At 41.6% G+C, this 27,603-nt stretch overlaps 1 protein-coding gene and 1 long non-coding RNA gene across 2 annotated transcripts; one reads left to right on the top strand and one right to left on the bottom strand.

Moving 5' to 3' along the window:
• Nucleotides 1–575: 575 nt before the first annotated feature.
• Nucleotides 576–9,400, bottom strand: SAXO1 (stabilizer of axonemal microtubules 1). Its single transcript, XM_042012771.1, is given in 9 exon segments — nt 576–1,672; nt 1,674–1,726; nt 1,729–1,871; nt 1,873–1,924; nt 1,927–2,093; nt 2,095–2,191; nt 2,194–2,508; nt 7,331–7,402; nt 7,405–9,400. Coding segments are annotated over 9 exon segments (1,317 nt in total). The 5' UTR covers nt 7,760–9,400; the 3' UTR covers nt 576–1,609.
• LOC121657291 lies at nt 3,337–27,598 on the top strand. The gene is made up of 3 exons (XR_006013551.1): nt 3,337–3,347; nt 18,386–18,395; nt 26,992–27,598. It is a non-coding gene; the product is annotated as an uncharacterized LOC121657291 (long non-coding RNA).
• Nucleotides 27,599–27,603: the final 5 nt, after the last annotated feature.

Raw genomic sequence — 27,603 nt, 5'->3', positions numbered from 1 at the left:
GCATAAGAGAGCTCTCATGCATAAAAGAACAATCTTTTCTGCAGTCACAAGCCTCAGCTGGTTTTTTCAAATAAATTCTATTTCAGAATTGGCAGAATTACAGGTTGATAAATAAAACCAGGAAAACAACTGGATAAAAAGAGATGGGGAAGAAAAAGTATTTTCCTGTAGAAATTCAATATTTAAGAAATGAAGATTCAAGAAGGCTGGCTGATAAAATAGGAGGAGCCGAAAACAAAATTCTAAATATACTCTAGGTCAATACCTCACCACAGGTGAGGGAATATTTTACAGATTGTTGAATTTCTGAAGTCTGTGTGAAGTCATCAATGACTGCACAATTTGGCCCTTTTGTACAGTGTGATCTGTAGAGATTTGCCTAGTTGTTCCTGCTGCAAGGAACATAATTTTTCATTGAACTAGGACAAAGTGTTTAGAAAAGGCCTCTAGGACAGATTCAAGGACTTCAAGTGAAGCAGAACCACTGTGCCCCTAGGGTATTGTTCCAGTGGCTTCCCACCCTCAGGGTTAAGCATTCATGTTTTCAGATGGAATGTGTTTGGCTTTAACTTGTAAGCACTTAGGAAAAATTTCTATCCCAACAGGTTTCAAAGCTTTTCCAAAGTTTTAAAATACATTTATACAAAAAATTGTCTTCCTCTTTAAATGCTGCTTTGATGGTCAGACACAAGCCTTTCACAGAATAATAGAATTAAATATAAATACAATACCCTGAGTTGGAAGGGACGCGCAAGAATCATCAAGCCTGCAACATCTTTAGCTAGCACTTGAGCTAAATACTCAGGAAACAGCCAGACCTGCCAGCAGTAATGGAGAGGAGGATTTAGGAAAGTAGAATGTGCTTAAGAAGTCAGAAAGGTTCATAGTGCTGACAGAATGCTCATAAGCCTACAGAAAGCACTTCGGACAAAGAAATGAACAGTTCTGGTCAGAAGCTTAACACTGGCCTTATTCAAAAGATGATACAACTCTAGCTGCTGGCTGAACTGTAGCAACATGTGACAATTTCAACTCTTTGATGTTGCTGGTACCTATCCAGAACCCTGAAGTGAAGACCATTTACTGAAAAACTTCTCTTGCAAGGTGTCAGCCTAGGGTGGTACCTTTGGCACAAAAACCTCCCATCTGATAGCCTAGTTCTGGGCAGCGCAGTGACACAATTTACAAAGGTGAAATATTCAATAATATTTATCCAGTAATTGTAGTTTTTGTATGTGTCTTTGATAGGAATACTGGAAAAGGCTGGATCTCAGACTTTGTTATCCAGCAATGACTTTTAAACATTACTTCACATCATGTAATTCACCTGTTCTACCTCTGTTTTTACAGACATGGACACGGCTGAACCCCCTTTACACCAATAACAACATTTATTACTAAGAGATCTCTCTGTTACTGTCTCAGGAGAAGGAAACTCTCAATTAGTAAGCAAGAGTTAGGTGGGAAAAACTAAAAAAATACAGAGAAACAAAGATCAGTATGTCTTTTCCCTGGATTTTATGTTTTTCATTTGTTCAAATTAACCAGAAAAAGTCAGTGCCAGGGAATTTACTTTAAGAGTTCTCCAAATATGAAACCAGCAACTGCTTTAAAAGAAGGATACAAACAAAATCAAGCTGTCAGTATCAGTTTTCTCGAAGGTGTAACTGGGGTGGGTCTTTGTAAGGGGCCTGGCATCTAAAAATGCCCTTTGGTGTGTAGCTGCAGTGTAGGTTGTTTTAGCATCCAGGAGAGTGTGATGCTTTGGACCTGACCAGACAGGTTTATATGTTTTCATAATTGTGAGTGAATGAGGCACATGATGGGTTGGAAACGTAGTCAAGAAATCTATTGGTTTTGCTGGGAAAGTCTGCAGCATGAGTGATAGGTTTTAGTCTATTGCATAGCCAAGGCTTATAGTCTTATAGCTATTAAATGGCTCAGTGATTTTATTAAGAGGGGCCAAAGATTGAGACATCTTGGCTGGCTTGCCATTTGGGTGCTTCCAGTGTGTCCAGGTAGTGGTGTGAAGGTCCATTTTCTCCAGAGGAGGAAGATATATATCACGTTTTCTGGTGAATACAGGAGGCTGCTTTGTATTTTTCCTGAAATTCAGTTGTAGTAGAGAAAAGGAAGACAGGGACCAGCTTTGTCTGGTATGGTGTTGCAAGCTTGGTTGGCTGACCAGCCCACCCCGGTAAGAAAACTTGTGTGTAGTGAGGCCATCAAATGAGACATCATTGACCTTGTATTTCTGAATTTTATGGACATAACGTTCCACCAGAGGAGGTGCCACGTAATTCACTTTGTAACTGGTTATGTACTCAAAGGGAGCCTTGCTTTTCTGGACCAGATTCAGAGGTTTTCAGCTTTGAGTGGTAACCAGTCCCCTGTAGAAAGAGTCATTCTGGACAAAGGTTCTGTGGTAAAATTTTTCTTTTGATGGGTGAAACCTAATGTTTGGTCTGATCTGCTCTGTCTTTGGTTCATTCTGTAACACACAGTCATCTGAAATGAAAGAGGAATCATATTGAAATTCTCAACTGAAATTCTTTGATTAGTTTAGCCATATATCATATTATTACATTTTCTACTTTGAAAAATAGTTGTTTATGATGTAATGTTTGACAAATCTTATTCGAAGAGCAGCTGTAGAATATATTATAGACTAGTGTGTTAAGCCCTGGAAATGCCCTGCATCTACACAGAAAATTGAATCAAACAGGCCTGTACCCACTCATACCTGCAGAGATGGTGAAACACCATGAGGAAAGATTAAATAATATTCTCAGTCTTGCAGAGACATTTTCTGCAGGTAACTGAGCGGGTGCTCAGTCAGCTAGGAATCATGGAAGTGTAGCATCAAGGCAGTGACTTTGACCTACTTCAAACACTTTCCTGCTGCTGGGCTGTGGCTGGCTCCAAGCACAGAGTGTGCCTATGTGTGCAGAAGGCTGTTCAGGCGTCTTACACAGCATCTCTAGGACAAGGAGAACCAGATGCCCACTATTCCACTCTAAAGGCTAAGCTGCAGTGCTGCCCTTCCTCTTTCTACCTTCTCACTTGGCCTGGTGACTGACCTGATTCCTCAGCCGCACAGCTGTGATGCTGCCTAGGGTTTGCCACTTTCAGAGGCTTGCAGCTCATCTTGGTGTTAGCAAGCTGTGCTGTGTGGCATCTCCTTGGCCCTTGGCTTTGCTCTCCATGGTAATCCTGCTGTCAGAACAAGCAAAAACTGAGAAAGAACTTGCAACTCTATCCCAATTCTTCCTTACTAGAAAAACTGTGCTGGGATTTGCAGAACAAGTCTGCACTAATGTGAAGCATTGAATTATATTGCAGAAATGGTTGGTATTCCAGAAATCTTGCTATCCAAATCTATGACTAAGAAAACATTTTAGATGGTATTTTAGGGACATTCATATGTTCCTTTCTTGACAGGATATCAGGGAAATAAATGAGGCCCTGTAATCTGAAGATTTGTGCTGTCATACTAGGAATTCACTGCAAATCTGCCTAACCCTCTGACCAGTGCTGCAGCCAGAAGACCACAGTTTTTTTCCCCTTACTAGTAATTTTGTGCAACTTTCCCTAGACACCATTATGGTTACTGGTAGGAAGTTGAAATGAAACAGTCTTGGAGCTAATCCAAGGGGTGATTTTTGTTTTCTTTTTTTAATTTTCCCTCCTTTCAAACCACACTAAGAGTCATGAGGCAAATCAGCTTCCAGCTGACTCTGTCAAAGTACTATAGAGTAAATGATGCAATTAGGATATTTGTATTAGGATATTTGAACTCTTTAATCCAATCAGAGTTTGGCACTCCTCTTTCCCTTGGCAAGCAGGAGATGTCCAGGCACCACTGCACTGGTGAGATGCTGACCTTGTGCCCATGCCTAGGGTACATCATTCTCCTTGAAAAACAGTACAAGAGGGTGAACCATGAACATATACAGATGTGTTTTTACAGGAAATGCATTAATAAAGTGTTCAAAAGTGAGAAGCTAATGAGATTCAGACCACCTCTAAGAAAAGGTTTGTTCAGAGATATCACATTTCAGCCACCAACCAAAAGTTACCAAAAAACTTTTCAGGTTCTCCCATCATCTTTGCTGGAGAACAGTCTATGCATTTTGGATGTAACCATAGCTCTTGTAAAATATTCAAAATATGATAAGCAAGTCCATCTGTCTTCAATTTTTAAAATTTATAAGCTGTACACGTTTGGAGACCTCATAGGCATTATGAATTTATTTTACTTAGTGTAAGCCAGCAGTGCTACTATTCCTTCAAAATATGTTACAGTTTTATTGTAACTCTAATTCTTAACCATAGATATTAATAGTTTCCCATGTAGCACAATCTTGAAAACATTAGGAGGGAATGCAGGATATGAACCATATGTTGTTGGAGGGTTAGGCACATCTCCCTATAACCAAGCAAAACTGAATTGAAAGTAGGTCACGTGTCTGGAGATAGACAGAAACAACTACATGTGTAGCCTGGAGGAGATGAGAATTTTGAAACTTTAAGTTGCAAAGTCATCTGACATGAACTGCGACAAGCAGTAGCATCAATTTAACCCTACAGTGTCATTTGGGATATGGTGTGTTCGGTGGGAAAGAATACAACAATACAGTAGGAAAGGTAACTTAATACCAATGCAGCACTATTTTATATGCTGTTCCAGTATTCCAGTTGTGATAATTAATTCAATACAATGTTCGAAAATTTCACACTTGAGTAGGTGTGCTGGTTTTGGTTGAGGTGGAGTTAACCTTCTTCACAGTGGCTGGTGTAGGGCTGTGTACTGGATTTTTCCTGAGCACAGAGCTGATAATACAGATATATTTTTGTTATTGCTGGGAGGACTTACACAGAGCCAAGGCCTTTTCTGCTCTTTGTGCTCCAGTCTGGTGAGGGAGCTGGGGGTGCTTGGCAGGCTGGGGGGTGATGCAGCCAGGACAGGTGACCCAAACTGACCAAAGGAACATTCCAGACCACATGGCATCATGATCAGTACATAAAGTAAGGGGGAAGGAGGATGTGGACAGGCATTTGGAGTGAGAGTGTTTGTCTTCCCAAGTCACCCTTTCCTGTGATGGGATCCTGCTGTCCTGGAGATGGCTGAACACCTGCCTGCCCATGGGAAGAAGTTAATTAATTCCTTATTTTGTCTAGCTTGTGTGCATGGCTTTTGCTTTCCCTGTTAAACTGTCTTTATCTCAACCCATGGATTTTCCAGCTTTTACCCTTCTGATTCTCTCCCTGATCCTGCTGGTGGGGGAGTGAGCAAGCGGCTGCGTGGGGCTTGGCTGCTGACTGGGGTGAAACCACGACAGTAGGGATCAGTGAAAGTAGCAATGCTTAGAGAATAGCACAATTAAAAGTTGTAATTTTTGTTGAACCTGGGCCTTTAAGAGAATTCATTCAGTATTCATTCAGCAACTCGATCTTTGAGGTGGCTTGGACAATGATTTCCATTTGCAGTGTTTGGAAAAATACTGTAAATTATAAACAAATGTGGCTGTGACACCTTTTATTAGAGTTCTGGAGTTACACTTAAGGTGCTGACCTAAACACTGACAAAAGACAAAAATACACATATGTTCCAGATACAGAGAAGTTAAGGATATCTACACACAGAAGGACAGATCCTCCACTTCCACATAGCAGCCTTTTTTTATTGGTTTTACTGAAGCTATTCCAATGAATACCATCTGGTGACATTTCCTATGCAAAAAAAGTGTTCAAAATTGTGTAGATATGGACATTTGGCACCTCTGGCTCATAGTCTTCACAACTCAAGTCATTCTAAATGGACAGAATTTCCTGTGTGTTTGATGTTAAAACTGCAGTTTATGCTGTTGCAAACATGCAGCTGCAAACATGCAGCAGTTAGAATGAAGTATAACTTTCAGTCATTTCAGTCAGGTGATTTTAATGATGCATTCACATGCCTTTTATTTCCCAACTTCTTTTATCATTTTGACTTCCAAGAAAAAAATTGTCTGTGTACATTGGGACAAATCTGTAATAATAAGCAGCAGTCATAAACTGTTACATTTGCACAGCATAATGAAATAAAATACAGAAATACACAAAAACTATCTGCCTATCCACGTTAGCTAGCTGAAAGGTGAGCAAAGGAGAGGTAAAATCCCCTGACTTTCTACTTATGACTTACTACCAAAACTGACAGGGTTGTCTTAACCGTGCAAGGGAAAGTTTCCTCCTGGTGCTCATAGAAGAGAATTTGTGCTGCTGACAAAGAACAAAGCTCCCACAAAGACAAGCCACCAAGTTACTGCAGCTGAGGAACAAGGACACAGATGCACAGTTCACCTGTTTCACCAGCAGGAGAACTGGAGTGCATTGTGTGTCCGTATTTCCTGTACACATCTCTTGTATATTCACGAAATAACTCTGCAGCAAACAGAGAAAGAATCTCTGTTGTGGTGGCTAAGTCCACTTTACACCCCCCAAGTTGCCCTAAAAGTGGTCTCTCCTTACAACACTGCGCTAGAAAGTTCTCCCTTTGTCTAGATTCTGCTGGTCACTGGCCCTCTCTCCCCTCCCATCCCTTTTTACACTGTTATGCCATTCAACCTTGCCTCTGCCCCCTAGCCCTCAGACCATTGATTTTGGATGCTCTGCCTGCCCTTGGGGGAGTTTTTGGGACAAAACGGGCGCGGGCTTTCGGTTTGGTGTTCTTGCCTCTGTTCCCTTGGGGGTGTTGCCATTAAACACCTCAGAATTGCAGGCAGAGAGCCCCTCTCACCTCTTTGTCTCCAGTTCCAGTTCATGCACAGACTGTGTGTGTGAGCAGCTGTTCACAGCCACCTGCGAAGGTGAGATCGTGAGCACGCGTGGGTGCCGGCAGAGCCGCCTGAGCGGTGCGCGAGGGACCCACTAGGGACAAACGCAGCATCGATCCACCAAAGCTCTCACTTCTTTGAGTCTCATCGTTCATGAACAGCTCAGACCTAGCAAATTCTATTTTAGATGTGTCTCATCCACTGCAGCTATGCAGTATACTAGGAATATGTTCAGTACATCTGCTGTTGGATCAACATACAGGAATTCCCATGGCCCTGCTTCTACCTAGGATTCCTGTTAGATAGGGAAAGGAGGTGAATTCAGGGAAATCCCAATGCTACCATTAATGCAGGGCTGTATTACCAACTACCTATTTCTGTCTGTATGGTTCCTGCACAGTTTGTTAGCATACATATACAGAAGGAATAGAAAATGCACGCTGTTTTGATCTGTCTTCTTAAAAAATGAAGTTACCTGTGAAGTCCTGAACAAAGCTTCAAGGGCAGTTTACCTTTGTAAGTGGTTTTTATATCCATCTTGGTGCTGGGAATATGTCTCTTCATCCTTCAGGAGAGGCATGGGATAATTGAGACATAGTGTAGGAGTTATGATCATGTCTGCAAGTGGAGGTCAAATCCATATTCTCACATTTCTTTATATGCTTTTCAGATGGTTTAGGTTTCTGTGGCAACACTTCATGAGCTATATAATCTCTCCTGTGAAGAATAATTTTATTACTTTTTTCTTCCAGAAAAAAATATGTTCCTTTTTCTGGACACACAAAGAAATTATACTTCCCCTTATCTCCACAAGCTAAGAAAGTCGGGATATGATACGAGCAATTAGTGAAACACACAAACCTTTTGCATTTGAAAACATGGGCTCTGCAAAAGGGACAAAGGCAGCTCTTGATAACCCCAGTCAGGCCAGATTTCCCCATCTTTCCATAATGGCTTTACATAAAGCTATCTCTGTTCTACAGTGGAGTTACACCAGAAGACATAACTCCTTTTAAAGGGCAGTAATTACAGCAGTGTGGGACACATATGAGAGAGGCAACAACAGCCTTCCCAGACAACACGCTGGACACCAGCTCAGCCCAGGCTGGGGAGATAACATTAGAACAGTTTTACAGCAAAACGCCTGTTGGCCAAAGAAACATCAGCATGGTCAGACAGTCAGCTTTTTCTCAGCTACTGCTTTAAAAGAGCTACTTAAGATACTGGGGTAGTATTACTTAACTTCAGGACAACATTGCAGAACCACAAGAAGATGGAGAAGAAAACAACTTTACTATCCAACATTCAACAGCCTGAACCTATTTCACTGCCCAAATGCTTTGGTATGGGGCAGAGAGTTTGCTGCCTGGCATGAGCAAATTCAGTCTCTTACGTCAGAAGTACTTCTCCACTGGTGTGCAGATCTGTTTAGGCCATTGGCAGCCAGCCAGGAGAAACAGTCACTGCAGGAGTAATTCTAGTATTAATATTGCTCTTTGCTTCTGGAGTGATGCTGAGTGGGCAAGAGCCTGAGCCTCTGAACACACTGTATTAGCTACATATTTTAGCAAAATATACGAGGTTCTCAAAAGTCTGTGTAGAGCAGAAGAAAAGAGAATTCACATTGCAAAGTATTAGGTATAGTGGTAAAAACAGAAATGCAGAAGTAAAAAAAAAAGCAAGAACATCAAGCGGTGCTTATATAGATGTCACACGTGTTCCACCTCCTTAGCATACTTTTCTCAGCAACTTAAAGCCAATGTATTTTTTAAGAGGCATCAAGAAAAGATGAGCTGGAACACAACAGACACTCAGCATCCTAGCAGCAGGGAGAAGCCAGTAACAGAGAGGGTGTTTTCCAAGCCAGTCACTGCACAGTTCCATGTTTGAAACAGTCAATACATACCAGAACCAAGTAACATATCACAGGTAGGCAATACTTTACGAGCATGATAAAGTGTTTTCTGGCAGTGGGAGAACATTTACTGTTCTGACAATTGCAATATGACAGAACGTGCAGCAGAGATTACAGAGGAGAGATTGATCTGCTGATAAATCAGTGGCAACCTGTATCTAGGACATCATTAAAAATGGTGCAACCTGCCTGCAAACTCCCAGATTTTATCCAGGGGTCTTGAAGTCACAATATTCAGCAAAATGTTACTTAGCAAAATGTTACTAGAGAAGGTTGGTGACAAATCAGTGTTTGCCGGTCTCACAGTCCCTGCATTTATTCTCATAGAATCCATCAATTAATTCTCTCTGTGTTTAGCCACACAGATCCAGAGTTTTTAGCAGCCCTCTGACAGGTTGAGGGCATTTTTTTCGTTAGGCCTTGGTACTTAACATGCTGGGTGTGTTTTCTTACCAGTGCTGCCCAGAGGACAGCAAGACTTTCAATCCTTTCAGTGGCTAAGAGTTCCTGCTCTGTGTTTTTGATTCTTACAATGGTAGGCAAGGTTTATGTATTTCGCAGTGTTCAAACTCTGAAGAAACAAATATAAGTATTTTCTGTGCTTTCTTACTAGTCTGGGGTTTTTTCAGAAGTTGTACAAAATCCAGGGTTAAGAGTTACTGCGGAAATCACTAGCCTTGTCTGAGCAAGAATAGTTTTGTTGATTGAATAGGAAATTCCTAAGGATTCCTTGACAGACCCTGCATGACAACTGCCCCTCCTTGCCTGACTTAAGAAGACACCAGTGAGTCCACAATTTAGTTCTAGGCAGACACAAAGATGTCTGGCTGCTTTGGCTCGTGCTGGAAATGGAAGGCGTATGTAGAACTGCAGGCTGATTTTTGATACGCTCAGATCCTTTCGTTTCTTTCTGAAAAACTTTCATGTAAACAGAGACATCCAAAATGTGAGTAGGTTGAGCATTTCAGACTTAATCAGCCACATTTGTTATTTAAATCAACAACAAAAAGGTATAAGTAGAGGAAAGAGTTGATAGAGTTCCATGTCAGGATGGGTACTGCAAGAGCTGGAAGAAGTCCTCACTGAGCCACTCTCCATCATTTACCAGCCATCTTGCTAACCAAGGAGATCCCAAAAGACTGGAGGTCAGCAAATATGACCCCCATCTACAAGACAGGCTGGAAGGAGGATCCAGGGAACTATGGGCCTGCTAGCCTGACTTCGGTGTCAGGGGAGGTCATGAAGCAGATCATCTGGAGTGTCATGATAAGGCAAGTGGGAGACAACCAGGAGATAAAGCCCAGTCAGCATGGCTTTGTGAAAGGCAGGTCCCAGGTCCTTGACCAACCTGATTGTTTTCTAGGACAAGGTGACCTGGTTAGTGGTTGAAGGAAAGGCTGTGGATGTGTCTACCTGGACTTTAGTAAAGCCTTTGATGCCATCTCCCAAAGCCTTCTCCTGGAGAAACTGGATGCTCCTCACTTGGACAGGTGCACTCTTTCCTGGGTAAAGAACTGCTTGGATGGCTGGGTCCCAAGAGCGTTGGTGACTGGAGTTAGATCCGGCTGGGGGCCAGTCAGCGGGGCTCAGCATTGGGGTCAGCCCGTTTAGTATCTTTATCAGACCTGAACAAGGGGATTGAGTGCAGTTTGCAGATGACACCAAGCAGGGCAGGAGTGTTGATCTGCCAGAGGGTCAGAAGGCTCTGCAGAGGGGTCTGGACAGGCTGGATCAATGGGCTGAGGCTGATGAGAAAAGGTTCAACAAGGCCAAGTGCCAGGTTCTGCCCTTCAATCATATGAGGGACTGAAAACCTGAAAGAGTTAATGTAAACCTGAAACAGCTAATGTCTCAAACATTTCACAGAAGGGAAAAGGAATGTTGCCATGCCAATTAGATAAGATGTGGTTAGAAAAGAGGGTCTTGCAGAGGCAGCATAATGCTTCTCTGGGATCAGCTTCCTTATCTTGGGTAACTTTAGTTTTAAAAACAAGTTTGAATCAATGAGACCCTCCAACACCCTTCTGAAAAATTCTAGAATAACGAAACACACACACAAGGACTAGTCTATAAATAGCTCAACAGAGAGGGGGCGAGGGTATGCACCTATGATCTGTGCACCTGCCATCCAAGAAAACAGAGGCACTACTGGAGCCATGGGTGGTGACACAGATCTGTTTTCTCTACTTGTATTTTCCTATCTTGCCTTCTTCCTTCCTTCCTCTGCTTTAAAGCTTGAATCACTGCTGCTACAGGCTGTTCAAAGATCACTATTGTCATGTGCTGTCCAGAAAAGTTTAAATCATTGCCACCACAGACCTTTCAACCTATCATAAGATTTAAATCGTTCCTACTACAAATAAAGCTTCTTAATTAATCATTTGGCATTGTTTTGCCGTAATTCAGCCCACGAGTGTCCCGAACAGTGGCTGCCTCAGCACAGGCGGTGCATGACTGCCCTCTAGGGACCCGATATGTCCCAACAACCCCAGGCAGTGCTGCAGGCTGGGGGCGGAGTGGCTGCGCTCGATGCAATGAACCAGAGGATGCTGGCTGACACTAGCTGAACATCAGCCAGCGTGTGCCCAGGTGGACAAGAAGGCCGGTGGCATCCTAGCTTATACCAGCAATAGTGTGGCCAGCAGGACCAGGGCAGGGATCATCCCCCTGTACTCATTACTTGTGAGGCCACACTGTATTGTTTTGGGGTCCTCACTCACTGCAGGAAACACACTGAGGTGCTGGAGCATTTCCAGAGGAGGATAACTGAGCTGGTGAAAGGTCTGCAGCATGAGTGCTATGAGGAGTGGCTGAGGGAGGTGGGGTTGTTTAGCCCAGAGAAAAGCAGGCTCAGGGGTTACCCTATCACTCTCTACCTGAAGGGAGGCGGTAGCCAGTGGGGGTCAGTCTTTTCTCCTTGATAAGATGACAAGAAATGTCTTCAAATTGCACCAGTGGAGGTTTAGAATGGATATTAAGAAAAAGCTCTTTGTGGAAAGGGTTGTCAAAGATTGGAACACGCTGCCCAGGGACATGGCTGAATCCACGCTCCTGGAGGAGTATTTAAAAGCCATGTAGATATGGCACTTAGGAACACAGTTGGCTGGTAGATTAGCTAAGTTAATGGCTGGACTTAATGATCCTAGGTTTTTTCCAACCTAAACAATTCTCTGAGGACAAATGGGTGGTGTTAGCTGGTAAGACTTCAATAGCCACTGTCACCTCTTAGGTCTCTTCTTCGATTCAGCAAAGGCAAGAGTTTAAGATAATATCTTATCAAGATTGTGCCTATGATGACAAAGGACTTAAACATCAAGACCACACAACAGCCACCTTTTGAGGAAAGGGGAGCTCTCAGATCCATTTTAAAGGATCAGATTCCTACTCTTCATGAGTTCCTTCTGTGGACAAGTAGTTGGAACATCAATATCCCAGGAGCAGGGAAATGCCTCAGAAATAAATTCCATCAGGGAAATGGGCCCAGTGAAAGTATGAGGACTTCTTCTAAATATCAAGACTAAGGAATAACATAGCTGAGAGAAATAAACAGCCCAGCAATCCACAGTGACTGCCTTGAGGAAAATAGCCACAACTCCTTTCCAGTCATCAAGATCTACAACACCCAGACTTTCCTGGAAAGCAGGCACTAATGTTACAGTATACAAAGTACCATACAAAACACAGAACAAAAGGAAAATATTCCTCCAATATCCTCAATACTTCCCCAGACAACATTCCTTCTGGTTTACCAGAAACCTTCCCAAAATAGCCAGGACCTTGACTGTGCTTCTATGGCTCCTTTTTCTCTGATTAGATGACATCTCAACCTTCAGGAAGTGCCCCACCCAATAAACAACTCTAGTAAACTGGTAATAATAGATGAAAGAAGAATAGAAGAAAGCTGAGACCTCTTTTTTGCCTCATTCTTCAATGGCAACCTCTTTTCCCACACCTCTCAAGTGGATGGACAGTTGGATGGAGACTGGGGAAGCAAAGTGCTTCCCATTGTAAGCAAAGATAGGGTTCATAACCATCATGAAGGTACATAAGTAATTGATTGGATGGTGACATCCAGAGGGTAGTGGTCAACAGTGACAGGTAGTGTTCCTCAGGGCCCTGTACTGGGAATGGTGTTATTTAATACCATCACTGATGACGTAGTCAAAGGGATCAAGTTCACTCTGAGCAAATTTGCAAGTGACACCGAGCTGAGTGATGTGGCTGACACACCTGAAGGACAGGATGCCATCCAGAGGGACCTGAAGAAGCTCAAGAAGTGGGCAGGTGGGAACCTCATGATTTTTACCAAGAGCAAGTGCAAGGTGCTGCATATGGATCAGGGCAACCCCTGGCATCAGCCCAGGCTGGGGGATGAACAGATTGACAGCAGCCCTGCCCAGAAGGACTTGGGAGTGCTGGTGGATGAGAGGCTGGACCTGAAAGCCAATTGTATCCTGGGCTGCATCCAAAGCAGTGTGGGCAGCAGGGCAGGGAGGGGATTCTGCCCCTCTGCTCTGCTCTGGTGAGACCCCACCTGCAGTGCTGCATCCAGCTCTGGGGTCCCAGCACAGGGGGACATGGACCTGTTGGAGAGAGTACACAGGAGGGTCAATAAGATGATCAGAGGGATGGAGCAGCTCTTCTGTGAGGAAAGGCTGAGAGAAATGGGATTGTACAGCCTGCAGAAGAGAAGTCTTTGGAGTGACCTACTTGTGGCCTTCCAGTACCTGAAGGGAGCCCAGAAGAAAGATGGAAAGAGACTTTTTACAGGAGTATGTACATTTTTACAGGACATGTAGTAACAGAACAAGGGGGAATGGCTTCAAACTGAAAGAGGGTAGATTTACGTTAGGTATTAGGAAGAAATTCTTCACTGTGAGAGTGGTGAGCCATTGGCACAAGTTTCACAAAGAAGGTGTGGATATCCCATCCGCAGGAATGTTCAAGACCAGGTTGGATGGAGCTCTGAGCAATCTGGTGTCGTGAAATGCATCCCTGCCCATGACATTGGAACTGGAACTAAATGATCCTTAAGTTGCCTTCCAACCCAAGCCATTCTATGATTCTGTGATGTCTCTTTCTGAAAGCAGCTCAGTCTGAGTACTGCAAGACAACTCAATTATATCTGCAAAAATGAGGACAGTGGGAACAAACTGATTTTTTGAGTAATCTCCATACTAACTGAAACTAAAATGCCACCATGAATTGTCTATCATTGGTGACTTCCTTCTTTCCACTCTGGGACCAGGCTAGAACAGGGTGGGCAATACTCATCCTGTCAAAAAGAGGCTTGGGATCCCAACCTCAGGTTTCTTCCCAGAGCCATAACAGTTTATGTTCCTTTCTGATTTGGGTCAAACACTGAAGTGAATGTGAGTTACTGATTAAGGACTTCAGGAACCAGCCCACAGGAATTACAGTGAGAGGAGAAGGAGACCTCTGGTTTTATGTCTCATACATCATTCCTGGCAAAGTCAGTATTCCCTAATGGATATATGTCTTCCAGTATGATGTTTAGTTAGATATGAATTACTCATTTGAAAGGACTTCTATACTTAACACAGTCCCTATTAAATTCAATGGACAAAAGTAGGCAATTTAGGGTCAGAAGGTGACTGCCTACATTTGTACAGATGATCTGTGGTCTAGATTCAAGGGTACATCTCCATATACTGAATCTTTTTTCCAAAGCAGCACAACAGGGGAAGAAGGGCCCTGGGGGCCCAAATAAACTCACCATCTTTTTGAGGAGCCAGTTTCTCACTGGCATCAAAGTTCCTTCTGTGAAATCATAAATTAAGAGGAGTCCTGTGGATTCATTTTTGTCTTAAAGGAGTTTTGAGTTAGGACTTGAAAAAGGAAATCCTTACAGAGAACAAGACAGAACACAGATAATCCCTGACAATTAAAATATTAGAAGAAAACACTGCAGAGTGCAAATCTCAGGGGGAAAAAAGACCTTAAGAATTTTATAAAATTCCCACTTTCATGTAACTGAAGAAGAGACAAACAGGAAGATGTAAAAACAATTAATGCGCTCACTCTTGCTAGTCCAGGCGATATTTTTGGAATGGATTTTTTTACAAAAACCTTTCAACACAGCACTGACACTTTCTGGCCACACTTGTGGTCTTCCAGCATTCTTTGGAATTACTCATCCTTCTCCAAGGGAAAATGATCTGCCTATTCTTTCCACCCCAAACCTGCTGGTTACACATGACTTTAGTCCCCCTGCTTTCCTAAGGTCCATGATACAGCAGGCCAGTCTTCGGCTTGGCTCTGGAGTGTGTTGACGAGGCCCTTATGTCAGTTTTTATGGTACAGCTGCACTCAGAGCTAAGTGGGGAAAATAGCTGTGCTACCTAGTTTATCACGGACCTGCATGTGGTGCAGTCAGGGGCCAGCAGTAGCATTCTGCAAACAAGAAATGGCCGATGAGGAGCAAATTAATGGCGCTTCACTGATATCTCCATTAGTATGCCATTACAACTTGGCTGCATGCATACAGTTTGGAGGGACTTGGTTGTGACACTGGGTTTCCCAAATGGTCCGAAACAGAGGCCTTGTGCAGCTTCCTGCAGTACCAGACAGGCTCTTCTCTGCTGTGGGAACCCAGAATGAAGAGAATATTTCTCTGCTTGTTTTGAAGGGTTCTACCCCCCTGGACAACACTGTTTTTGACCTTCGTCCATGGAGAAAATTGCCTACCCTCTGGGAAGAATTAGAATCTACACTGGTGTGAACTAGGTGATAGAATACTGTGTAAGATTCTCACAGGGTGAAAAACTTAAAAGTTTTTGGGTTTATTAATACAGAAAGTAGATAAAAGCAAAAAACATCAAAATGGAGGATTGTTGTTGTTCTCCAGACCGTCTTCTTCTTCTACTACTCCATATTCTGCAGTAGAAGTAGTTTGGAATGACTGGACAAAGAATTCCTGACTGGATGAATAGATAATTGGCAGAAAAGTAAAAATAATGTACACTTTTAGTGACAACTGGTTAGTTTACCTTTAAAAAGCCTTGAGCTTTCCAGCATTTGCCTTTTGTATTTTGCTCTGCTTCATGCTGTGCTGTCGGCATGTGAACTTATATAATAAACAACCTGAAGACTGAGAAAATACAGAAGTCCCGTCCGTCCCTCGGACCCCTGGCAAAGACTCTAAAAAGTCTCCCCCATCAGGGGAGGTACAATTAAGGCGCTGGCATTTGTCACTCTGCAGACACATTTTCCTGCGTCCTGATGGACATTTGCAAGGCAGCATCCTGCACCTGCTCATTAGCACTTGGCAATGGGAAGGGGAGGGGTCCTGCAGATCAGCAGGACGAGGGTGTGCCACGCACGTACCTCTCTGAACACCCCACAGGAGCAGGCAGGGAACAGCTGGCAGAACCTACATTTTTCCCCTTGCAGACGTTCCCGGCATTGTGAATGCTGGGGAACTTCTCAACAGCCCAGGATGGAAAAAAGGCTAGGACTGCCTGCAGATGGCAGTAGCCCCAGGCTGCCATGCTCTTTGCCCAGTGATTAGGTTTTCAGCATGATCAGGCAGCGCAATTGGTTTTACACCTCGAGTATTCCCCCCTTCCTCTTGTACATAATTCTGCTTTCGGTGAATTTCAGAGTGAATTTTGTTGAATTTGCCCTAAATTATGATGTATGCCTTCAGATTTTACAGCAATAGTCACTGTATTTTAGACAACAAGCAGCAGAGGATCATCCATGATAATTCACCATTAACATATGACAGTATAAAAGATTTATTTCTGCACTCACCGACATTCCTGAAATTATTTCTTACTGGACAATAATGTAAAAAACAGAGCAAGACTCTTAACAACAAGGAGTGGAACAATGCTAGACTTAGAGGTTTGCTACACTTTACTACTCCTTTCTGGCACAATAAATATTTATAAAATAACTACGTGATTCTTCAGGACTGAAGTCACTGTATTGTGACTGCAGCAAGTCAGCACATTAATGTCAGCACTAAACAGTTAAAATTCCTGTATAAACATTTTGATATTGTAGTTGTCAAATTGTCCCCTTTTTTCTAAAAACTGATGATACCTAAATTTTGACATCTGCTATGCTTGTCTGCTTAGATATACGGTTGGGATTTTTTTTTGTTAATTCTTCTGATTTTCACTTTCTTCTCATTTTCAAAATTATGCTTTTCTTGACAGAGGTCTATCAACTTAGCCTGGCCAATACTACTAACAAAATAAAACAAGTAAGTACGTAAGGATGGGGGGGCTTACTAAGAATTATGGAAGAATAGCAGACCCTTTGAGGGTAAAAAGAATACAGGTGTTCTTCATTTATCTAAACAGAAGCTGAGATGAAATTAATGAATAATTTATCAGCTAACATTAAATACTTGTTTAAACCAAGGAGTACACCCTGGAGTCACAGCTCAGGAGCAGAATTCGAAATATTTGTTATGTGGCTTGCTACTGATAATTACTGTCCACAGAGGTCATGGATGCCATAGCATTACTGCTTTAGAGAAAAAAACTGCAGCTCATAAATGGCTGAACTGTCATTCAGGAGAATTTAGTTCTCCCTTGTTAAAAGGAACCCTCACAGGGAAACGCAACATCTCCTTAACCACATAATCTACTTCTTGTACCACCTCTAATTTCTGTGAATGGCCAGATTGAAACAACAGCATAGAAATCTCTTGTGTAGATGGCATGATGATGCTGTGCAAAACAAGACAGGGATGTAAAAAGACATGGTAAAGAATTGGGGCAGGCTCTAATAATAAGAATTGATTGCCCACAGTAAGGCTGCAAAGAAAATCACTGAAGATGAGTCTTTATTTTTGTAAATATATTCTCTTCCAAGCCATGGAGATACCATTAGAGGCCCAGCTACCTGACTGAGTTACAAAAGAATAGATGACAGATTAGATGCCTGCGAAGGGAAGAAGATCATCCATGTGCAAAGTATCAAAGTAAATCACATACAAATATTGAATAGGGTAAAAAGTATCAGGAAGGGGCACATGAAAAGTAAAATGTTCTGCTTTTAGATGGTGAATGTGTTTGAAACAAATAGCAAATGTACAATAAAAGAAAGATCTTCCCTGAGAGAAGTTTGAAGCCCTTGTGATCATAACAATACAAAAGCATATTAACCTGAAACATTTGGAAGGTTATCTGTAATTCCCACGCAACTCAGAAACTTCTTTCTTTGTGTCATATCAGAAGGCTGAAGTCTGGATGCCAGACTTCACTTTTTTCACCAACACATACATTCACCACATGTTAGAATAGATGGTTCAGTAGTCGCCTCCAAATTAATAAGTAACTGTTGAGAGCAGGCTTTGACACATTTACATGCATACAGTCTTCACTGCAATTTTGGACAAAAGGTTAGCAAAAGAAAAAGGTATCTGTGGATGTATAGTGCTCATGAGTGCCTAAAGAAGGAACTTCATGATTGCTTAATCATCCAAATTTACTGTCATGGAAAACCACTACGGAAAAGTCCAGTTTGCAACATGGCTATGCAGTCTGACAATATAAACATCATGGAAAGATTATAAGCTGCTCTATGAATCATGTAGCTTAGAGAATTGAGAGCAAAGTTTGGGTAACTGTTAAAAGACTTTACTTTTGAGTACAGTACAGTCACTTTACTTTAGAAGGACAGAAGTTCTTAAGGTATAAAAACCCCTTTTGATAATAAAAAACATCAAATGAAATAAGTTACACATTAGGAAGAATTCATATTTCCTGTTGAACTGTTCCCTGTATCCACATTTATCCTGCATGGTAATGAAGTCTTAGATTTTGTCATTGAGCAGTGTGGTTCTGTCCTGGCAGCCAATCTATCCACTTCTTCCATTACAGCTGCTTTTAGCAGAAATTACCAATGTTTTTTATATAAAACTGGTGAGTCAGCTGTATTGTGCCTATACAGGTGAAGCCACGCTCCCTGCCCTTTGTGTTAATATGGTCATACAGTTTTGCATACCTTCTTATTCCTACGTGCATCTGTAAAACTTCCCAAATTTCTGGCTTACACTATAGATGGGAATTCTAATTGTTCAATTTTCATTTTCCCTAATCTGTACAATTGCTTTCCATGAAGTCATTTCTAGGCAGAAAAATTCAATTTATTCTGGAAATTTATATTCAGAAAGTCTTACACAGTCACTGCTGATTTAGTGCAGTATACATGCATTTCTGATCAAATCCCTAGTCTGACTCCAGAGTGCAGAATACTATCTCTCACTGACACGGTGCTTTATACAAAGTGTTGATATACACTGTGATTAACAAACCACATGGATATTTTCAAAGACATTTCTGGAAACACTAGAAAATATGAAGGGGCTTTTCTCTAGGATTTTTCTGCTTTGAAGAAGCAGGCCGTAAGCACTAAAATAATTTGCGAGCCCAGTTAGAACCTCCTCCAGCCCTTTTGACAGACAACTAGGATCTCAGAAACTATACCTTGTTCATTCACTTTGAAAACACAGTTCCCAGAGGTTTGCCATCAGAAAAGTCTCTACAGGAATCAGGTGTGTGGAGGGAAAAAAGCTGCAAGGTGAGAACAGATACTCTCAGATGTATAAAGAGATGTAAGAAAGATGCTAGGAGCTGTAAGCAGGAAAGAGGAACTCCTGAAAGTAGAAAGAGCAAATATGCTTAGAGGGAGGCTGGGGAGAAGCCATGCTGAAAGACATTGAAGGCACTGTCTGTCCTTACACGAGAGGACAGACAAAGTAAAAGGATATGAACAGATTGGAGGGGACTATGGAAAGCCCCCAGAGGTAAACAACCATCCAGTGTAGATGCTAAAAGACCTGGCAGAGAAATTTTCCCATTTTTACAGCCACTTGTGAAAGTCTCCTTTCTCACGCAAGCTAGCTGAAAACAGTGTAGAGGGTTTTGTAAACCAAGACTTTATCTCACAAGTGCAAACTTGTTATGCACAGTCTTGTTTGCCACACTGGGAAAAATATTTTGAAATGGGTGTCATAGCATTCAGCCAATCACTCTGGGAGGTGGATGGTGAAGAACCCAATAATGTTATAAATCTCTTGTGAACAAGGCTATATAAATGAGTTTGTAATTAATTAAATAATCCCATTTATCTTAGACTTGGATTCTGTGTCATTTTTCTCGCCGTCCCTGCAGACAGCAGTGACAATCCAGGACTTAAGGAGGAAGGACGAAGTGTGTGAGAAGGGAAAATTGGCATCAAAATACTAGCAAGAATCATTTGGGAAACCTGGATTTTGCTTTGAGTGACCAAGTTGATTATATAACTAGGCAGCTGGCATTAACTGTAGGAAAATCTGGCAAAATATATAGCGTGTCTTTGGCCTGTTAAAGCACCCTTATAGTACTGCACTTACTTGCAGGTGCATGAATTCACGATACCTTCCTAGCCAGAGGTACTTACCCCCCTTTAAAAATCAAATATAACCTACTGGAAGTACATCTGTGTGAAGCCTTTTAATGCTCAGTAGTATGCATGAAAATATTTTTAATAAAAATATACATGAACATTTGAAATCTGACATTCTTCATTCCTGCTTTTCAGCTTACACAAAGTTGGTCATCAGACAGGCCTGAAAGCCTCATCAGGGGCTTTACTGGGAATGCAAGTTCATATCTTAAGCTAACCAGATGTCACAAATGAATGACATCTTGCATATTCAAAGAACTATTTTGATAATGACATTGTCATTACTTTTTCATAAATATGCTTGGAAAGGCTGTTCTTATTTAATGAAACTTGAAGTTTTCATATGTAATATTCGTAATAAGCACTATACATAATACGTAGACCTTATAATACGGGACCAAAGGTGTGAAATGTTGGCTTTAGAAGCAAGAAATACTGAAATTAAGATTATCTGTAGCAGATCAGTCCAGACCCACTGTCAAATATGGATTATGGTAGAATTTAATTTAAACAACAAACACCAAATTTTCCGCAGATGAAGACTCACTTGAGAGCCACAGTTTAAAAGCACTTGGATCCTTTACTTTTCTTGGGTTATTTTGGAACTGCTACCATGTTTTGCTGTAAATAGGTAATTAAAGACAGCTGCAGGCACATCACCGTTTTGGATGTGGATTAGGAATCAGCAAGTAGTAATAAATGGCAACAGCATGCAACATTTAGACTGCGGCATCTTGTACTCAATCTGTAGTTTGTTAGTGGACAAGTGGGTCTGGGAAAGAGCAAGTTACCTTAGGCTGGTTACCTTTTCTTACATGTCAGCCCATGCTGAAGTTGTTAATGTAACTCAGCCTTCAGCACACAGGGAAATACAAAGGTTTGACAGTAAGTTTCAACAACCCATGGTGGAATGGATCACACTGGTTGGAGTTGCTGGTTTACTCCTACTCTAAGAAAAAAGCCCGCTTTTTCCTCTCCTTACATTCTTTAACAGTATGGGTTTGCCAATGGTGAAGTTACTCTGCAATATTTGAATGCATTGAAAATAGAATATTCATAATTGTATCTAACTCTGACATTCTGGCTATATTAAACATATACTATGGCAAAGATTAATTTATGGCTAGAGGCTAAAACCCATCTTTGTTTCTCTGGTTAACCTAGCTTATTTTCTGTTAAAGATACCACAAAACATCTGCAAGAGCTGCTGAATTCCACATATGTTATCATTATTTACATAGGCTTTTCATTGAAAACAAGACTTCTTTCTGCACCATCCAATATCAGCTCCAGTCCTTTCCCCACTTTTGCTGTTTCTGTCACAGAAAACATGTATTCACATTTAACTGAAGTTTATTGCCAGGAAAATTAATTCTAGGAACAGAATGAAATATTTTCTAGAACTGAAATGCAGTATGGAACAATTCAAACTTATTTAAGCAATAGTTAGTTCTACCTGCTTTGACTTTTCTTCCAAAACGAATGTTTTTGGAAAACTGTCAAGTGAAAGGACACCACTGAACAAGGGCCAGGACTTGCAGAGCACTCACAGGCCACCAGCCAGACAGAGTTAGAAACCCAAAAAAAGGCTCGACATGCAACACTTTGCCATGCGGGGTTTCTTGTTGTCAGCTCTGATAAGCTATTCAGTTCCAAGTACTTAGCACAGTATCTCCACGTTTACCCAACCATAAGCAGTAGTAATGTTTGTGACTAACATCAGCCTGCTGCCATCTTGTGGTGAAAAGTTCAGGACATTAAACAATGGCAAATACAATTGTTCCCATTATCTTGGACTTTTATCCCACAGGAAGACAATGTGATATTACTTGTGGAGTAATTACTTACAGAGAAACAAAAAGGTTAGTGATCTCACATGGATTAAGGATCCTTTTCATAAATCCCCTTTAAGTGACCCTTTACTATACATGCAATAACTTGGACTGTCAGAAGGACAAGGTGTCTTCAGCATCCCTTCTTAATGTACTTGCATTACAATTCAGTAAGTTTTTCTTTTTCTATTCAGTAAATATTTTCAAAATTTTTATTTTGAAATAACATGTAAAAAAATACTAATTTAGCCCTCCTATTTATGCAATAAGTTAAAAAATTACTGCCAGAGCATTAAACTGTTAAGTCCTTGATAAAGTCAGGATTTTCTAACCACTAGCACTTCCCACTAACTGAAAAACAATGGTTCCAAGAAATATTAACTGATGACTAATACAGGCTTCCAAATCTAAACCTGCTAAGCAGCAGGGAGGGGCCTTAGAGACAAATGGTGAGTAAAGCTTACCTGCCTGACCAGCATTAACACACAGATTGTTCCTCCTACTGCAGAAAATCTGCCTAAAATGAAAGCCAGCACAACTGGTCAACTCCCAAGAAATCATTCTTGGCTATAACACCAATGCTTTTATCATTTTTCAAGATCAACAGCTTTGATTTGCAAGAACTGGCTGTTCATGATCCCTGAGCACCTAAACCTACATTGAAGAGTGAGGTGTGACCTCTGAATCTCAGTCTGAGCCTTGGTCTTTACTGGTATGACTAGCATTCAGCAGTCTGGGTCAAGGAAGAGTAAAAGGTTAGGAAGCACTTAAGCAAATGGCATGCTCAGGCCATGGAGTACCCACAAGCAGTACAGGAGTTGGTCCATGTAATTTTGAGGCAATTATCTCTATCATTAAAAGGTCGTGACAACCAGGAGAGGTTCCTTATGTCTGGGAGAAAGTAAACATCACCCCTGTCTTCAAGAAAGGCAAGAAGGATCTCAACCTCAATCCTTGTGAAGATGGCTGAGTAAATAATCCTGGAAAATCAGCTCCACACACTGCCTGTCAAGTCAGCTGGAAGAGATCATTTGGAGTGGTCAGCATGAAGAGAAAAATCATGCTTAAGCCAAACTGAAAACCTTCTGCAAGAAGACCTTCTACAAGATGAAGGACAGCACAGTAGATATTACATATCTTGACTTTGGCAAGGTTTTTGACACTGTCACCCCCAATAACCTCATCAACAAACTGATGGAAATATGGGCCAGGTAAGTGCACCATGAGGCAAATTAAATAATGTTCTGAACTGCTGGACTCAAAGGGTGGGATCAGTGGCACAAAGTCCAGCCAGAAGACCATCACCAGCTATTATCCCGACGACTGAGAAATGGGGTGAAAAACATTATGTATCTTTATAAATTGCATGTATAATGGGAGAGATGGCACCTTCAGGCAGTTTGCAAATGATACAAAACTGGGAGAAGCCGTTGATACACTCATTGTGTGTGCTGCCATTAAGAGGAATCTCAAGAGGATGAATAAACGGGTCAACAGGATCCTTCACTAGATTTTAGTCTAAAAGCCTCTTGGCACAATGACTGTTCCTACTTGTGTCATCACTCAACTCCTTTAAAACCAAAAAAAAGGCATATAAATAAACTCTCTAAACAATTAATAATGTCCAAACACCAGTGAAATTATTGTGTCCCTGGCTCCTGGAGTACTTTATGATAAATCTGAGACTTTCTTGCAGCTTTCTCTGACTGGTATTTCCATATGCAAACTAGTAAAACACATACAGCTGTAAGAGACAGACTGCCAGAAATACATAAATGATCAACTATGGATTAGATTCATACCTTGGGATGACTGCCTACCCATAAATGAATCAGAAAGCGGTGTTTGTGCCACAGCAAAACACCATTCAATGTTAGATCTTATTTAGAAGTGATAAAATGCCCAGAACAGAGAAAAAGGTACTCAAAACTCCCTGCAGTTGTGCTTTTTGCCACTTATACACAGAATTCCCCAGCTGAATTATGCCTTAGGTTTTAACTTTTTAATTTTTCAAATCCTGTACTGCCTACTGTGTAACTCTGACATTTCTTGTAGCCTGTTAACTGCTGTTCTCTCATGCTAGGTAGACGTAGCAAAGCCTCTCCAAGCTTGTTCTCCAAGGACACCCAGATTGTCCTAGGCCCAAAATGTGTAAACTAACATCTTAAGAAGTGGGGTAAACTTGGAGAAATTACATCATTAACTGAAGTTTTAATTGGAGAATTAACCCTTATATGCAAATGAACCAAACTTATAAAAGTGTGAAGAAGTCGGGACTTGGGGTCCATCTTGGGTGTAGCCTTTGGCCTGCTCAGGGTGTACCTTGAAGGCCCTTCAAATAAATACCTACCTTTATTCCCTTATTCTTGTCTAGTCTCTGTTTTTAGGTGGCCATCTCAGGCATCAGTAAGCCCATGCAGAATCTGTAGACACAACTGAAGAGCTTCACACAGACTGGAGTGCAGTTATGTATCCCCAGGGAGGATGGTCTGAAAGCATTCTCATATAGAAGAGCTACTCCAAATGGTGCCCCACTGCAGTTAGCCCAGCTGAAGTTAAGCACTGCAGGGGATAAGACAGAGCTCCCCTACAGTGTTCTGCCATAGCTACCAGTAGAGTAATTTCTGCCAAAGTTTCTCCAAATGATGCAACACAGAAGACTGAACCAGAACTATCAAGCCATGAATGTAATTCAGGCTTGCTAAAAGACACTCTGGCTGAACTTAAATCTAAGTACTTATATTTTAAGTCCCTATTCATCCCATCTTCCCCCAGTCTGTTTTGGCTGGGGTAGAGGTTATTTCACAGTGGCTAGTATGGGGCTCAAACCACTAATTTTCTAGTCTTGACCCTTTTGATTCTCTCCCATTACTTGCAAAAATCCACTGACAGGATTGTACTTGAATTTTTCAATCTCAGTGACTTAGTGACATTCAAATGTTCTTTCTGCTTTACTTCTCAGTAAAAACAGACTGATGTATGCTCTGTACAGACAGAACATACAAAGCACAGACTGCAAAGTTACATGTTATCCTGTATACAACTCTAGAGCAATTTATGTTTTGTCACAGCTACAAATTGATTATTGGATATGCTACTACCAGACATTGTAGCACTTGATACTAGCACACAATGGGTCAGGCTGAAAAGGATGACAGTGGGTCACCTGGTCCAACCTCCCTGCTGAGGCAGGGTCATCCCAGAGCACATTGCACAGGAACACATCTAGATGGGTCTTGAGTACTTCCCGTGAGGGAGATTCCACTGCCTCTCTGGGCAATCTTTTCCAGTGCTCTGTCACTGCACATTAAAGCAGTTCCTCCTCATGTTCAGGTGGAACTACCTCTACATCAGCTTCTGCCCACTGACTCCTGTGCTATTGCTCAGCACCACCGAGCAGAGCCTGGATCCATCCACTGACATCCTCCCCTTAGATACAGACACTGATGATGTCCCTTCTAAGCTGACTCCCCCAGACTGAACAGGCCCAACTCTCTCTGCGTATCATGTTGCTCATGATATAATAAATAATACTTGGAGGAAAGATATTCCAGACACTTCATCAAACCTTTGTTGAGCAATGCATACAAGCTTTGGTAAGAAAACCTTAGTATAATCTTCCAAAGTCAAAAAAAAAACCAAAAGAAAAAAATAAAGAGACGAAGGAATACAGAAGTTCATAAACCTGTCCTTTTGGAGCTTACCTGGTAATAATAGGTGAATCTTAAGTGTGAAATACTGGCTGCTCTGCAGTGCTGCACAAAATTATGGTATATTCTCCTTTGGAGAGGAAAGCCAGGTACTGTATCTTGCACTGTGTATTTCAGCTAATGATAACACAGTGCACTTAATTTCAGAAGTCCAAATTACATACTTTTAGGAAGTTGAACAAAGGAATCTTTTGATTAGGAAGTTCATGAGAAACTTAAATTTCCCCATGCTTAATGGACAAGAATTTCTGAATGGTATATCATGACAGGTATCTTAAGATATTTAACACTGTACACTAGAAACACTCTTATTCATCTTCAGAAAATACCTAGGTTTAAAGAAGTCACAGAAATACAGCGCTGTACTTCTGGCTGCTCATAATACCCTGCTGTTCTCAACTTCCCCTTACTAATCAGTAAATTACTGCTCTAAATGAGAATTTTACCTAGAATTTCAAACTAATTATGATGGCATTCCAATAGAATCCTAACCAAAAATGACGTAAGTATCCAACACAAACCAGTGGACAGGAGAACTACTACTTATAAGACACAAACCATAGTATTACACTTAACTGAAAGGAGTAAAACTTCTGCTTCTATACATAGCTCAAAATATGAGGTCACGTCTTCACAGGAAACTCGGAATTCTTAGATGCCACTTTTTAATCCCAAACTGTCGATACAGTAGCAACACAAAATGCACCTTAATTTTTCTTAAGGCAGGCCACAATCTTACTCCACATCCTTAAATGTAGCTAGCCTACATGCTCATCTAGCTACCTGGGCAACATTTGTGAAGTCACCAGCGCCAAGCTCTAGAGCCCAGGCCTGGAGAGAACACAGCTGGGCCTGCTCCAGGCAGCCAGTAGCTAAGGTGGTAACAGGATCACAGAACTTACAGTGTTATGGCTGGAAAAGACCTTTAATAACATCAAGTCCAACAAACAACCTAGCACCACCACTATGTTCACCATTAAACCATATCAAGCACCATAGCCACACTTTTTTCCAACACTTCCAGGGATGGTGACCTCACCAGTTCCTTCGCCAGCCTGTATCACTACTTTATAACCCTTTCCATAGAGAAATTTTTCCTAATATGTAAACTTCCTCTGGTAGAACTTGGGGCCATTTCCTCTCGCCTGTCCCTTGTTACACGGGAAACATGTGAAAGGGTTAAAATCATTGTACTTGGGCATGCTTGGGTGTACTGAGGCTAGAATAAGATATGTCATAACCAATGTAGAAGTTAGCTGAATAATTCTGCAAAAGATAGGGAACAAAAGCTTGCTAGATCCAGTGAAGAAAATGCTGAAACAGCTAGCAAGAGACTGTGCATGCCTAGGAAAGAAAGGTGGAAAGTGCAAAGCAAGGAAGACGTTCAGCCTTCATCCAAACGACCACCAAGCCTTCCTCAGCGCAACCACCAGGGAGCACTGCGCCTGCGCGCCGCATATGCTCATGATAATAACGAGTTCTAAAAAATAGTTTGGATAACCACACTTTTTCTAGGGAAAATGTTGAATATGCATAAACTGCAACCATTACGTGTAAACTGCTGTGTGCATGTTTGGGGGAGCGATCCTCACACACCCAGCGCGCTGAATAAAGCAAATACCTGCTTCTTGGACTTTGTCTCAGAAGTGTCTCTTGGCCCAGTTTAGGGCGAATCAGATACCCACCTGCCAATTTTCAGACCTGTCAGACCAATCTGACCAACACTGGCTATTAAGCAGCACTAACATACACAGCCACATTATACCTATTACAGTTTCCTCAACCACCCACATGCCTTTTCACAGAGCTTGTCAAATTCTGCTTTATAAGGAAGATGTCAAATACAGGTGAAGCTTCTTCTTAAAACCCAAGGCAACTGTTTTGGAAGAAAGGAGAAAGAT

Source organism: Corvus kubaryi, unplaced genomic scaffold (assembly GCF_017639235.1).
Source record: "Corvus kubaryi isolate FWS band 111438036 unplaced genomic scaffold, C.kubaryi_AGA036_p1.0 split1-37296, whole genome shotgun sequence".
Classification (NCBI taxonomy): Eukaryota; Metazoa; Chordata; class Aves; order Passeriformes; family Corvidae; genus Corvus; species Corvus kubaryi.
Note: the sequence above shows the minus strand (reverse complement) of the source record. Positions and strands in the feature narration are given on the sequence as shown.